Raw genomic sequence first — 14,548 nt, 5'->3', positions numbered from 1 at the left:
ACGTTAGAAAAATACATCTGTACAAAAATATATATATATATACTTATATACATACACATTAAAGGTACTTGCGTAACAAAGTTAATTATGTTACGTCAAATATCTTTAATGTGCACATTGATAAAGGCTTTTGGTGATAAGTCTATAATTCTAAAATTTCTACCCAACGTAAGTCTTTATATGGATGTACAGACCTTTTCTTTATTCTGTATATATTAGTTATATATTTAAAATGTGTATGGTATTGTCAACTTTGAACTTCTCGATTTTTAAAATGTTCCGAAGGAGTAGACCCCTCCGTCCGGGAGTTTAATTTTGCACCGCAGGGTCCTAACCAGTCTTTCGATTTGACAGTAGCAACACGAATGCTATGACATAAGTTTGTGTTATTTACAACCTGGCTTACTTATAGTAGTCAGAATAAAGCGCTATGACCGATAAAAACTGATAATTTGGAATCAGTGTCGGAACGAAAAGCAAAAGCACTACTAAATAATTAAATCCGTACGTTAAGAGATCGATTCTCCGAGAAATGCTTTGCACTTTACATATTCATTTAATCGCTTATAACAATATAAGGAGACACTTTGATCTCCGTAACCATCGTTCGATCGGCATTTCTTGTCTCCGTTAGCTTAATTTAATTTGAACATCACTCGCTCTACTCTAATTCCTTTTCAGAGCACTCTGCGCATTTAAAATACACATCGATCTAAATGTCATACCAGATCCGACACTAATCCTAATTATATCACTGCGAAACTTATTTCGGCTTGGGATTTTGCTTGTGATAAGGATGAGTGGTCCCAATGCCACGCCGCTCTTTATTTCTAACAACTTTGAGATTCGCGTCTACTAATGGCACCGTAGGAGTTGGCGCTATGAACTCGACAGGGTCGGGGAGCTTCGCCTTGTCGCTCTTCAATTTATTCAAAATGGCGATACTTTTCGCACTCATAACCGAAGCTACTTTCCGGGAGTTGTTATTTTCCTTTCCAATTGCTCCAGCAGTAGGTTTGGTCTTGACCTTGAAAGTTGGAGCCCTTTTTAATACCTTACTCGCAGGTGGCCTCGTAGCGGATTGACTATTGTCCTCCAAGGCTCGTTTCTTAACTTTTGTCTCCTCCACGTTAAACGTACTATTGAGTTCGCCAGACGTAGAGCAGCCGGCAATTGCTGATTGTTCCATCATCGATGACTCGACAGGCTTGTCGTGTAGAGTAATGGTCGTATCGGGATCTTTGGTGCGAGTTGATAGAGTACTCGGAAGAAGGGCATTTCCAGTTCCAACTGGAGTATCACTTGTACCACCGAGCTTCTCCTGGGAGTTCTGGTCTTCGTCGTCGGAGAGTGACATTAACGCTGGCATTTCATTAACCAACGGTTCCATAAGTCTCTCGATACTTAAACAATTCAGTTTATAAAAGTCTCCTTGATCGTCCGATGAGTTCGAGTCGAGCCACCTAATGTTTCGCACACCCTCCAACGACTTAACCACCTTCTGAAACTCTTCCTTCATTTTATCCGTCATGTTTCCGAAGACTCCCCTCATGTTGCACTGTTTCTGCAGCGCTGCGGACAACGTCTTCACCATAGTAGAGAGCGATTGTAATTCACACTGTTGGAGATTGTTCAACTTCTTGGCATGTTCCCTGTAGAGTCGTTCTCTGGAACATTCGATGACGGAGTTATGCAGCGCAATAGTCCTTTCAAGCTTGTTAGCGAGTCCTTTAGCCTCGATCTCGGAGTATAGAGCCTGAAGGTCTGTCTCAACGGTCCTCAGCTCCTCCCAGACGGCCTCCATCTGGATCCTGATAGCGTCTCTTTGGCGTTTAAAGTGATGCATCGATTTACTAAGCCGCAACTTTCCACTGGCGTTCTTCTCCTCCTCCGACTCGTCATCGGTCAAGTTGTACAGCCTCTCATCGGCAGCCTTTTTGTACTGGATTCTACAACAGAACATTTTGTCAGCACTCTCGAGGGATAACATCTTCTCGTTCAATGCCTTCTTCTTGTCGAACAGCTCCTGCAGTCGACCGTTCATCTCTACTAGGTTATCGTCCAGTTCTTCCATAGGTCTTTCATCGCTTGACGGAGGAGACCCTCCTTGCCCACCCTCCATTGCTAACAATTTCTGCTTGAGAATGTATATCTCCTTTTTCTGTTCCTCGACCATCTTAATATATCCAGTGACGTGCATCTGGCAGGAGACGATGTTCTTTTTAACGTTCGTCTTGATCTTCTTCGCTCTGTCTGCATACCGAAGAGTGTTGTAAGTGTCTTCGTAGCTGCAGCTCGAAGGCCCTACGTTAGCAATCATTACGGTTTGGCAGTTTCCACCCAGAGAGTCTTTCAGCAGCCTAGTTAACTTCGAGTCTCTGTACGGTATGTGTTTAGTGCCGTCTGCTAATTTGTTAATGCAGTTTCCTAAAGCCAGGAGAGATTTGTTGATGTTTGCGCCTTCTTTGAAGCGATCGCCTTTGCAGCCTGTCGCAGCAGCTCGCTCCGACCCTGCCAAATCGATCATGGATAATTTTACATGTTTCACTTGGCCGTCCAGTTTGTTCTTAATGTTGATGAAGACTTGAAAAACTGCATGGCTGCGGCTGCTCTCCTTGTTAGCGTCCGTTGGATGTTGAGTGCGATTCCTATTCCCCTTCGCTAACAGTGAAAGTAACTCTTCGGCATTCTGGATTGGAATAACCTTAAGATTTGATACGATGATTCCGCATCTGCCATCGTCTCTTATATGTAGCGGCCCAGTTTTATGGAGCAAATCTTGAACGTTCTCGTTATACACTTCCAGATACGTCACTCCGAGATTAAAGTCTCTCTGTTCACTCTGCGCTTCGATCTGGATGAACAATTCAGCAACGGTGCGGTACGTTATACCAGGATCTATTTCTTTCCCTAGCATCGTGTGAGTTTTCCCGGCTCCTGTCGCTCCGTACGCAAAGACGGAGCAATTATAACCCTCCAGTAAACTCCCGATGATATCCTTCGTAGTCCCTCGGAATACATCTTCGTTCGTACAAGTTTGGTCGAAGACTCGATTGAAGATAAACTGGAGTTCCTTGTTTTGCTTCTTCAAGAGATTTCGCCCTTTCTGCTCGACGCCTCTGTAAAAAAATGGATTCTGCTCCTCCTTAGGGTCGAATATTAACATCTTGTCGTCGACTACGTTAATGACTGTCCTGTAATTGTCCTGCATCTCGCGCTCATTGTCAGGGCGGACCCTCACAATGACTTTGATGTTCTGAGAGCCCGTCTCGTGCGCTGTCATCGTGCTGCCGCTGGTACTAGGCTTCAGGGTTCCGGAGTCTCCTGACATTCGTCTCTTAACGGATTTCTTGATTTTACTCGGCGAGAATGACCTAGATAGATCCTTCCGATTGTAGACCATCGCGAGACTCAGCGGACCCACCTCCTGGAGGATGGAAAATTAAACGAATCCTTGATAACAGATATTTCTTAAAGAATCGAGAAATTCCAGAGAGCGCAATTTCGGTCGCTGGTTAATTCAATACTCCGAAATGCGGGGAAAATATTAAGCCGCTCTTTGGTGACAGTTACAATAGGATCTACAAGTCCCATAAAGTTTGTAATTTGTGATCCCACATGGCAAATAATACAAGGGTTACCTAGTTTTGCGCCGATTATCGAAATTCAGGATCGTCTCGTGAGAAATAAATCCAAATCTTGCGTTTAATGTGTAGAGAGTAGACACAGCGAGCATCGCAGACCGTTGGCCACCGTTGGCGTCGGGACGAGTCGGCAATTCAAATTTATAGGTTAGGGACTTTCCGCCAGAGGCGCCACCGGCGACGGACGCGTCCCGAAACTCACACTTATGAGCAGGGCTAGTTTCTTCTTCTATTCTATTACGTAAAGCAAATTGAGCGAAAATGTGAAAAGTGAGTAGCTTATGGTATTACGGAACGTATTACGGAACATGGTGAAAATGCGAGGCCACTCATATAGCGAATACGTAATTCGGTGAATCACGTGAGATGAAAGTGCGAGAAGTGAGCGCTCTCGTCAAGATTACGTAATAAACGCCTAGGTAATTTCGCGGTTTCCGAGGTTTTTTCATGAATATCACGTAAACTATTTAGAATTAGATGAGCGTGATATACTTTGCGCTCGCGTAGAAAATTATGGATTTATTATACGTTGGAATATGCACCAGTTAACCGGAGTTTAACTGGTTTACACTTGGTTTAAACCTGCTGTAAACCGTGAGAACGCCACTAGTGGGGAATTACCGAATTAGTGACGAAGCTTCAGAATTTGGTCACGATAAGAGCAAGTCTATACAGTTACTTTATGGTTTATAATTTAAAAACCGCTTCCTGTGGTTACACGTGCAGGTGTACAGCGTTTTGCTTATGAATGAGTTTTTTAAAAATAATTATTATCCTTTCGTAGGGTAAGTTTCTAACGAGGTTAGGTTATTCTAATTCAAAATGAAGACCAAACCGACGAGGCACAAGGAAACGAACACGTTTAAGGTAAGAGAGTAGGAAGACAAAATCCATCTAACCTCAAACTGGGAGCTCTTAATTTATTATAATATATAATTTCGTTGCAGTTTAAACCGTTCTCCGAAAGAATATCCGAAATCGACGTGGACGTATTTCATAGAGTGTCTCACCGCAATGAAGATGACTCCGAAGTCGAGGAGACGTACTTTCACGAAGCTTTGCAAAAGTGGAACGTACTTAACCTCTCGGAGAGCTATTGCAGCTTTAAGAAGGAAGTACGAAATATCGTGACACTCCCGCAGCTGCTTAACAGCAAGCAACATGTAGTCGATACTCTAATGAAGTATTTGAAGATGAAAGACGTCTTATCTTTGCAACCGATCTTGGAGTAAGTTCACGATTACCAGCTGTGCCTTCGTTCCGAGTCACCGTTTACAATAGCGAACGTATTCGTTATTTTGATTGTTTCAACTCTTACTGAAGTTCAATCTAATTTCAGGTTAGTTGTGGCCGTTGCGAGAGACTTGCAGAAAGATTTCTATGAATATTTCCCAGAATTCTTGGCAGTTATTACGAGTCTGTTGAACACGAAAGATGCGGAGCAATTAGAGCACGCATTTACTGCTCTCGCTTACTTATTCAAGTTTCTATGGAGATATTTGATAAGAAACGTCGACGCAGTATTCGACCTGTTACTACCGCTATTAGCTGATTCAAGGCCAGTGTATATCAACAATTTTGCTGCTGAAAGTTTCTCATTTGTGGTTCGCAAAGTCAAAGACAAGGATGGCTTTTTACGACTTATCTTGAACAACCTTCGGGAGAGACCTGGTGGCACTCAAGGGTGTGGCAAGCTGCTGTACGAAGTTGTTTCTGGAGTACCGGGACAATTTCATTCCTGTGCGGAGCAAATGCTGACTCTCTACTTTCAGGCACTGCAAGATGAATCGATCGATCAGAAACTCTTGTATAAAGTCTTGGAGCAAATATTGAATAACATTCTAACTAATATTCAGCCACAACGAAGTGAGATATTATGGAGTGTTCTCATAAAAATGATTGAGAAATTTTCAGAGAATAATTGTCAAGCCCGTACAAATCGAGAAAGTGGTTTAGCGCTGATAATGAAACTTGCGTTACCCATTGTCACTTTTAACGGGGGAAAGATGTTAACGAACCCGATACCGTTTGTTAAAACTCTCGTGCAAGTAATCGATGAGCACAAGCAAGAGGAGGAAATTTTGCAGACCGTCGTTAAAGTTTCCATTGCTGTTTTATTAGGGCCTAATGTGAAACTTACACAAGAAACGTCATGCCAGTTAGCGTTGAAAGTTTTGTCGGTAGACAGTACCGATTTTCTATACAAGATCATCGAAGAACTGATTCACTACTCCTCTTTTGAAGCATTGGTGCTGCCACATATTTTGCAGACAATCGATGCAAGACTGGATAGCAAAGCTTTGCGATTACTGTCTAAAATCATAGAGGAAAAATCACCACCGTGTTTGAATGGCGTGGGTCTCTCAAAGTGGAATAAATTCACCCTGGATGTACGACATTTATCTCCAGAGACGATAACTTATTTGGAGAAGGAGTTGACGTCACTTTCTACACCTAATGCTACGGAAGACTCTTTGAGGATTTTAATTATTCTTCCTCATCTAAGTCCAAAGCCAAAAATACTGGAAGCTGTTTTACTACGTGAGACGATATCATTACATGAGAATTTACTGGCTTCCAATGCACAGAATGACACCGAGGAACTTAAAAGGTTCCGCTTCTCTTTTTTACTGGCCATGGAAACGGTTATTCATATCCTCGAACCGAGTGTTCTCCACAAATTTCTTCAAGAAACTAACATTAGTGTTTGTAATCTTGCCCGTAAGTTTTCTGACAGTGAAATTGTTTTAAACTTTACGGACTTGTTTCTGACTAGTGTCAGTGAGTTGAGTGCCCGTGGGGAATACGTTAACAGGTCAACATTCGAAGCTCTGCACGAATGCATCGCACCGATGCTGGGTTCTCCATTTCATCACGTACGACTAATAGCGGCACATATATATTCTCTGTTTAAAACTGTGGAAGTGCTTCGCATCTCTGAAGGTAGTGCCGATAAGAATGCCTTCGAGCTGCCTCTGTTAGCCGAAAGCCGGTCTGCATCGATACAGAAGTATCGAGACAAATTGCTCCACCTCGAAGCCCTCTCTTACCAGTGCCATGCTACTGTCAATCTTCGATCCAAGTACCACGGTTTCCCATTGAGATACTTAATTGGGAATTTGTATGTGAACTTTTCTTTAATATGGGACCCGGTGTGCAAAATTATCGCGACGTACGCCCATAAAGAGTGCTCCCAATTCTGGGAAATCTTCCTCTCCGAGCTGACTTCGGAGAGACCTTCGGTGCGTAGTGAAAGTGCTTCCTTCGAGTGCGATGTCCTTTCCAAGATCCAGGAAAGACTCTCCCAGGGTGACGACAAGCCTGACCATGAGAATTACAAACTCCTCCTCTGGAAATGCATGTCGTACTTCCCAGAATTCTGCGAAGTGAAAAACAGAGACATCACTGGACTGTTTGTTGGCTTCGTCGAGAGTAATTTCTTCAGGTGCAATTCCGAGGAGGCGAAGTCATGCGACATCGCGATACACTCCAGAAAACTGTCAGCTATAGAGAACACCGAAGAAGAGGACATCGGAGAGGATGAGACCGAAGCTTCGAAAGCTTCGGAGCAGGCAAAGTCGAGGTTTGGCTCTAGACTGCGGAAGATCAAACTTCTTCTGGGCCAGATGGAGGTGTTCTCGAAGATGTCCAATCCGAGGATGCTGCACAGAGCCTCCGAAGTAGAAAACATATACCTGGAGTTGCTGTCTTCGAGGAACGTAGAGATTCAGAAGGCTGCGCTTAACTGTCTCTTGTCATACAGGTGAAATTCTGAATATATCATAAATTGTATTATTCCACGAATATATCAGTAGGGATTTTTGCATTGCTTTAATTGATTGAAGAATTTTCGAACTTTATCGCCAGGCACAAGTACATACTCCCTTACAAGGAACAACTGCAGAACCTGGTGGACGAGAAGAACTTGAAAAGCGAGCTGATCCGCTTCCGAATAGACCAGGACAGCGAAATCCTCCAGGAGGAGCATCGAGAGGAGCTGATGCCTCTAGTGATGAGGATCATCTACGCGAAAATGGCGACAAGAACCGGCACCAGGACGGGAGGGAAAGGCGGAGGCCTGGTGCGAAGAAAAGCAGTCCTCAGATTCCTGGCTGGAAGTCGGGAAAACGAGATGCTAGCCTTCTCCAGGATGGCGTTCGGTCCCTTGCTAAGATTCCTGCCGAAGGCCTTGGACGAGGACCTGGACCTGAAATCCCTGATCAAGGACGTGATCGAGAAGACCGACCTCCAGAACGTGGTCCCCCCGAAGCGGCTCCAGAGCACCGTGAACCTCCTCAGCATCATCATCGAGCAATTCGGGGGGAACATGGAGAAACTTCTCCCAAGGCTGCTGGGGCTGCTCATCTGCATCCTGGCCCAGGTCGTCGGCGTCCTGAAGAGGGCCGGCGAGGTCCACCCTGGCTTCCTGCCCTCCATCAGGAACGTCCGGACGAGCTGCGTGGCGATCCTCGCCAGGTTTTTCTCCCACTTCGAGAACTTCGGATGGACCGCCGATCAGCTGGACGCCCTCTTCGAGGTGGCGGTCTTCCCCTGGGTGGAGAAGCTGCCGATGGAAGGGATTCACAGCCCCACGGCATTACTGAAGCTCTTTTCAGCCTGGAGCCAGAACCCTAGATACTTCCCGCTGTTCATAAAGCACCAGGAAGCCTCCACGGAGATGACGCCTCTCCCCTTCGTCATGCGCCTCCTGTGCGGCCCCAGGACGCAGCCGTCCGTGATAAACGCCATTTTGGAGATTCTTCTGAAACTGCTCACCCTCCAGGAAGACCCTGACCGGATGGACGTGGACCTGAAAGCTGCTCCTTTGGACGAGGTCCTCAGAAATTGCCTGGTAGTTCCGAAAACAGCCATCGGCGTTAACTTCGGCTCTGCTATTCTCTTGCCCCACGTCCCCGCCATCCTGGAGTACGTTAAGAGGAAATTAATTCGCACTAAACGGGTGGTGAACAAGACTGAATTAACGATCCTCTCTCGCATTTCGGAGCTGGTTTCAGACCCTGATTCATGCGACGCTCTGCTGACCCTGGTTTTGCCGATATTAGTTAAGAAAGCCGGGATCCCCGGAGCTGACGAGGCCGTCTTGGACCTCGTCACCACGGCGGCGAACCTGGTGAAGCGGGTGAAGAGACCGGAAAAGCATCTCCGTCTGGTCGTGCCCCTGGTTGGCACGGTGTCGAATATCCCTGCTAGGAAGATCCTCTTGGAAATATTCCAGGATATCGCGGAGAGGTCCGGGGAAGACTCGAGGAAGGTCTTGAAGGCCAACTGCGAGGTCCTCGTCGACCTGAACGCCTGGGACCGGAAGTGGGTCGAGCAGCCGGATTTCCAGAAGAGGCTCGACGCCTTCTCTGGGATCAACGGACTCCTGGAGGAGGAGCGGGTCAGTCTGGAGTTCGGGGTGGCCGTTATTCACAACTGCTTCTTCTTCCTGAAGCATGAGACCGACCTGGCGCTCAGGGACTCCTCTGGGCAGTGCCTGAAGACCCTGGGCCCGAAGCTGGCCCAGAGGTTCAAGGCCGACAACCGGGACAGGCTCTTCCTGGTCGAGGAGAACGTCCTGGCCATCATCAGGAGCGGGATTCGGAGCAAGAACGAGGTCGTCAGGATGCAGTCCATCGCGTTCCTGGGGAGGATGGCCATGGAGTGTCCGGATGTCCACCCCGTCTTCAGGGACTTGTCCCCCCTGGCTGACAAGCTCGACCCCGAGGTCGACTTCTTCGAGAACTCCCAACATCTCCAGCTACATAGGAGAGCCAGGGCTCTCCTCAAGTTCTGCTCCGTTGCCGGGACCCTGAAGAAGACGCCTAACCCGAAGACCCTGACGCACTTCGTCCTTCCCTTGGCCTCCAACTATCTATGCAACGACGCCTTCGCCAAGAAGAACAGCTTGGTCGACGCCTCCATCGACACCCTGGGGGTTGTTTCCAGATTGCTGCCCTGGCAGCAGTACGAGGTCCTCCTCAGGTTCTACCTGGACAAGCTGAAGTCCTCCACGGAACACCAGAGGCAGATCGTCAGGATCGTCGTTGCCATCCTGGACGGCTTTCATTACGACCTGGGGAAGTTTAAGGAGAAACCTGAGGGGCAGGTCAAGGTCTCTCCACCAGGCAAACCCGAGAAGCCTCCTGGAGATGCCGAAGACGCCGTTCAGGAGGAGGAGGAGGAGGAGGAGGACGCTTCCTTGGAGAAGCTCGATGAAGCCCTCGATGCCAAAGAGCCCAAGGGCGAAGAGGTCGCGAAGGAAGACGGAGAGGATGCCGAGGAACTTCCTGCCGTGAAGAAGGAGCTCGTTCTATCCCAGTCTGCTGCCAGGAGGGTCGTCTTCGGCATCTCCAAGGGGCTGTTGCCCCAGCTTCATCGCGCCATCGTCGCCAGGACTCGCCATGAAACCAGCCACAAGGTCAATAGGAAGAGGACGGGAGCTGAGAGGGAGGAAGAAGAGATGGTCAGGGTGCCCATTGCTCTTGCTCTGGTGAAGCTCCTTCAGAAACTCCCGGGGGACGCCCTCGACAAGAATCTACCCGGGTAATTTTTCACTTTCATTGATGATGTTTTACGATCTCCTTATCCGGGGAATTCTTTTTAGGGTCCTGATGAAGATCTGCACGTTCCTGAAGTCTCGGCTGGACTCCGTGAGGAGAATCACTCGGGAGATCCTCCAGAAGATCATGATCACCCTGGGTCCGGATTACCTTCATCATTTACTGACAGAAATGAACGGTCTTCTGACTAAGGGCTTTCAAGTTCATGTTCTGGTCTACACGATCCATGCTGTAATGGTTTCTCTGAAGCCATACCTCAAACCAGTCCACGTTAACCAGAATCTACAAAGCCTCCTCTCGGTACGAACAATGTTCATGTGTTCATAATTCCTTAACACGTAAAACCCATCGATCCACCATTTTAAATAGATGTGGCACTGGGCAACTTCTATGCCTCTCCGTTACCTCTTTCTATAATTACAAGGGCATCGTTACATGATGGGCTCGGCTGATATGTCTAAAGGAAATAATGAAATCAGCTCGCAGTGATTTAGACTAGCATAAGATAAGTCAGCGAAGGAATTTTCCCTTGTAGAAATGAGGAGACTCAATGCGTAGCTTCTTCCAGGTCTGCAAAGTTGATCTCTTCGGTCTAACCGCAGAGGAGAAAGAGGTTGCTGGGATCGTGAAGAACGTCTCCGAGGCAAAGTCCACGAAGAGCTACGACATCTTCCACATACTGGCGCAGTTTATATCGGAATCCTGTCTCCTGGACTTGACCTTACCTCTGAAGGAAGTCCTCACGAAGACGCACTCCTACAAGACTGTCAGGAAGGCCGTCGAATGTCTACGACAGATCGTCCTGGGCCTTGCTGACAACACTTTCATCCCTACCGAGAGAATGCTCATCTTCCTCTACGGAGTCGTCTCCGAGAGCATCCCAGATTTGGGTCCTGAAAAGAGCGAGCCAATATCTGAACAGGAAGCTCGGATTAAGGCCCGACAGAACCCGGACTGCTTCATCATCCCCAAGGAGCCGAAGAGCAGAATGGGAGTGAAACAGACTGCGAAAACCTCCAGGAACACGAACGCACACGTAATGGTGGAGTTTGGCCTGAGGCTCTGTCATATCTTCCTGAAAAGGGAGCGCGTCTCCAACCAGGAGTTCAGACCTTACCTGGACCCCTTCGTCGAGGTCCTCAGCGAGTGCCTTAAGGCCCAACACGTCAAGGTGCATGTTCCAGACTCTGTAGACCTAGCTCGGGTTCCTGATACTCTAGAAAATTTATACAATCTACAATTAACGAGATCCCGTGAATTGCCGACTTTTTTCATAATCTAACGAACCGACAGCGCCATCTGTGAGGCTTAGCTGGAACTAAATCTTTTCTCGGAGGAACTGTCTTACCGACTGGAGCAAGTCAGAATTGTCTCGCAATTGTTTACTGAAGTATTTTCTACATTTAACCAGTAATATTCCATTTTAAATGCTCAGAGATGAATAATGAATATCCTGGTTCCAGCTGAGCACCCTGGCTCTGCAGTGCCTAGGCTGGATCCTGAAGATGAGCTTGCCCTCCCTGAAGAAGGCGGCCCCGGAAATCTGCTCCTCCTTGTTCGGGATCCTCCACAAATACGCGGCAGCTGGTTTGAGCAAAGGGGACAACTTCGACCTGGTCGTGGCGTCGTTTAAATGCGTCTCAGTCCTGGTGCGGGACGTTAAGGACTTCAGGATAACCGTCGACCAGCTGAAGATCTTGCTGTTGTACGCCGAGCAAGACCTCCACGACACCGACAAGCAGGCCACGGCTTTTGGCCTCCTCAAGGCGATTATTAACAGGAAATTAATCGTCCCCGAGATCCACGGAGTGATGCATAAGGTGGCGAAGCTCAGCGTAACCTCCGACCTGGACCACGTCAGGCAACAAGCGAGATCTGTCTTTTACACCTTCCTCATGGAATACCCGATTGGAAATCAATTGGTCAAGCATTTGTCCTTCTTCCTGACCCAACTCGGCTTCGAGGTCCAGCAAGGTCGCCTGAGTGCCCTGGAGATGATTCACAACGTCGTCACGGGATTCCCCGTGGTAGGTCTCTCAAAGTATACCCGAGGTGTGATGTGTAAAAAATCAAGAGACCCAATGGCGTCCTTTATCTATTGTTTATAAACGTTCAGAAGACCCTATTTTATTGTTCTTTAGGAAGTACTGTCGGAACATTCAGAAGTTCTCTTCCTGATGGTCGGTGCAAGATTAGTCAACGATGATGACCCCACTTGTCGGAAGCTCTGTGCAAAGTGCCTGAAGGAAATGCTCATTCGCATCCCTCACAACCAGCGAACAAAGTTATTCACCCTGGTGGCTGTCTGGTTTAAAGATAAAAAGGTAAAATATGTGAATCTGTTACAATTAGGTGGGTTTTCTGACAGTATTTGTTAAGTAACTTTGACCGATATCGGATTATCCTTTGGACTCGGTAAAACAGAACTCCCACATCACCCCCCTATGACGTCACGCGGCGTTAATTTATTTATCTTGCGTTTTTTTTCCAAGCTGGTCCACAGGAGATTGGCGGCGCAGCTTTGCGGAATCTTCGCAACGGCAGAAAAGGAGAAGTTTGACTCCCGGCTTTCGCAAGTTCTGCCTCTAATATTGAAGCAGTTCCATCATTTCGAGGGGGTGGATAAAACGGAAGTCGGACGTTACGTGAAATCCCTGGGAGGTGGCCCCAAGAGAGGACGTAGCGCCGAAGAGGTTCCCGAGAAAGTGATGGACCATTACATCTTCCAAGTTATGCAATTGCTCCTGAAAATCTCGGCTAACTGCCCCAAGCTTTTAAATAGTAAAAAGCACCAGAGCTTCGTTTCCTCGTTCGCAGGTAGCCGGGAAAAAGGGTGTAGATGAGTTTCACTTTATCGATGTAGATTTAATTTCTCAGCGTCTCCCTTATCGTGTTAAGAAGGTGTACTATTTAAATGTATTCTTTTATCTTGGCAGAGCACAGTCAGTCTTTACTAGCTCATCCACATTTGTGGGTGAGGCTGGCGTCCACCCAGATGATCGGTTTCATTTTGGCTGCTCTGGATGTCAAGAGAGTTGTGGAACTTCTGGAGAATCCAGAGAAGTGCACCCTGGACGATGGGTACATGTACTCCGATCCCATGAATACTATCAAAACCCTGAGTCTGGATCTTATCGCACAGTTACATCCAGATATGATGTGCGATGAGTTCGCCGATCAAGTTGTGAAAAATTTAATTTTCATCTCGCGTCTCTTGAGGTCTGTGAAACCGAAACTTGAGGATACAAAGGAGACGTCTAACGAGGATGAACATAATGCTTCATACGTATCGTTAATCTGGTTTGTCAAGAGATTACGGAAAGCTGTTAACATGGAAGTTGCTCAAGCTCCGAAATCCATATCCGTGGTAAGCACACATAAAACGTAACGTAGAGAGATGGTGATTAAATTTTGGTTTATAAAATACTTGGGATTACTGGGAAAAATCTCTTAGCGAGCATCTAGGTTATGAAAGGAACATAACCCTAAATTTCAAATTTCTATGCCCAGTGGTTCGGACGATGAGGCAGTGAGCGTCTTTCAATATATCAATCGGACTTAATTATGTTTTATTATCTTGCAGAGAACCGCGGTATTTAAATTATTCGCTGGAATGGTGACCGCTATACCCATGGAGTATCTGGAGCCAGTTTTACTTCACGTAATGTCGCCTTTGGTTAGAGAAATTTCCACGACGGAGGAATCGAATGCTCCTCTTCGACATTTGGCTAAAGACGCCGCAAGAATGATTAAGAAGAAACTGGATGCCGAAGAGTACACGAGGTTGTTGAGGAAGGTTCAACAGAGGCTCGACATGAGGAGAGCCGAAAGGAAAAGAACACGAACCCAACAAGTAACGAATTGCACTTTAAGTTTCTTGGGATTAAATTCGGACACAATGATCTGTCTTCTTGTTTTTATTTCAGTTCGTCACAGATCCAGAATTGGCGGCCAAGAGGAAGATCGCGAGGCAACAGAAGAAGAAAGAAGCCAAGAAGAGGAAGATGGATGTCATGAAGGGTAAAAAGACGCCGAGGAAGAAACCCAAGAAAGAAGTGAATTTAGAAGAATTTTAAATCCACTTCTCGAAGGACTGAATTTTGCACTGTACAGAACTGTATAAATCCTGTTGATTATATTTGAAGTAATAGGTTTTAAGTTTAGGGAATCTATCTTTTAGATAACATGTTTTATAGAGACGCAAGTTTAATCGATTGAAATTTATAAACGGATAGTTAATAATTGCAATTATATGATATACCAGTTTTTTCTGGGCTTGAAATAGAAATTAGGTTTCAGAAAATTAAATATCGTGAATGGAAAGAAAGAGAGAACAGTCAT

At 46.4% G+C, this 14,548-nt stretch overlaps 2 protein-coding genes across 2 annotated transcripts; one reads left to right on the top strand and one right to left on the bottom strand.

Annotated features, from left to right (window-relative positions):
* Positions 1-181: 181 nt before the first annotated feature.
* On the bottom strand, positions 182-3,765 carry LOC105703130 (kinesin-like protein KIF18A). The gene is made up of 2 exons (XM_012431279.2): positions 3,642-3,765; positions 182-3,427 (listed from the first exon to the last, which is right to left on the bottom strand). The coding sequence occupies exon 2, from the start codon at positions 3,401-3,403 to the stop codon at positions 764-766; it is 2,640 nt and encodes an 879-aa protein (XP_012286702.1). The 5' UTR covers positions 3,404-3,427; positions 3,642-3,765; the 3' UTR covers positions 182-763.
* Positions 3,766-4,355: 590 nt separating this feature from the next.
* On the top strand, positions 4,356-14,517 carry LOC105703141 (small subunit processome component 20 homolog). Its single transcript, XM_012431294.2, has 12 exons — positions 4,356-4,511; positions 4,592-4,872; positions 4,984-7,407; positions 7,512-10,190; positions 10,252-10,507; positions 10,776-11,378; positions 11,671-12,234; positions 12,349-12,531; positions 12,700-13,024; positions 13,144-13,574; positions 13,791-14,060; positions 14,134-14,517. The coding sequence occupies exons 1-12, from the start codon at positions 4,467-4,469 to the stop codon at positions 14,281-14,283; spliced, it is 8,211 nt and encodes a 2,736-aa protein (XP_012286717.1). The 5' UTR covers positions 4,356-4,466; the 3' UTR covers positions 14,284-14,517.
* Positions 14,518-14,548: the final 31 nt, after the last annotated feature.

This window comes from Orussus abietinus, unplaced genomic scaffold (assembly GCF_000612105.2).
Source record: "Orussus abietinus isolate OABI.00-Male unplaced genomic scaffold, Oabi_2.0 scaffold236, whole genome shotgun sequence".
Lineage (NCBI taxonomy): Eukaryota > Metazoa > Arthropoda > Insecta > Hymenoptera > Orussidae > Orussus > Orussus abietinus.
This window is presented reverse-complemented; position numbering and strand designations above follow the sequence as displayed.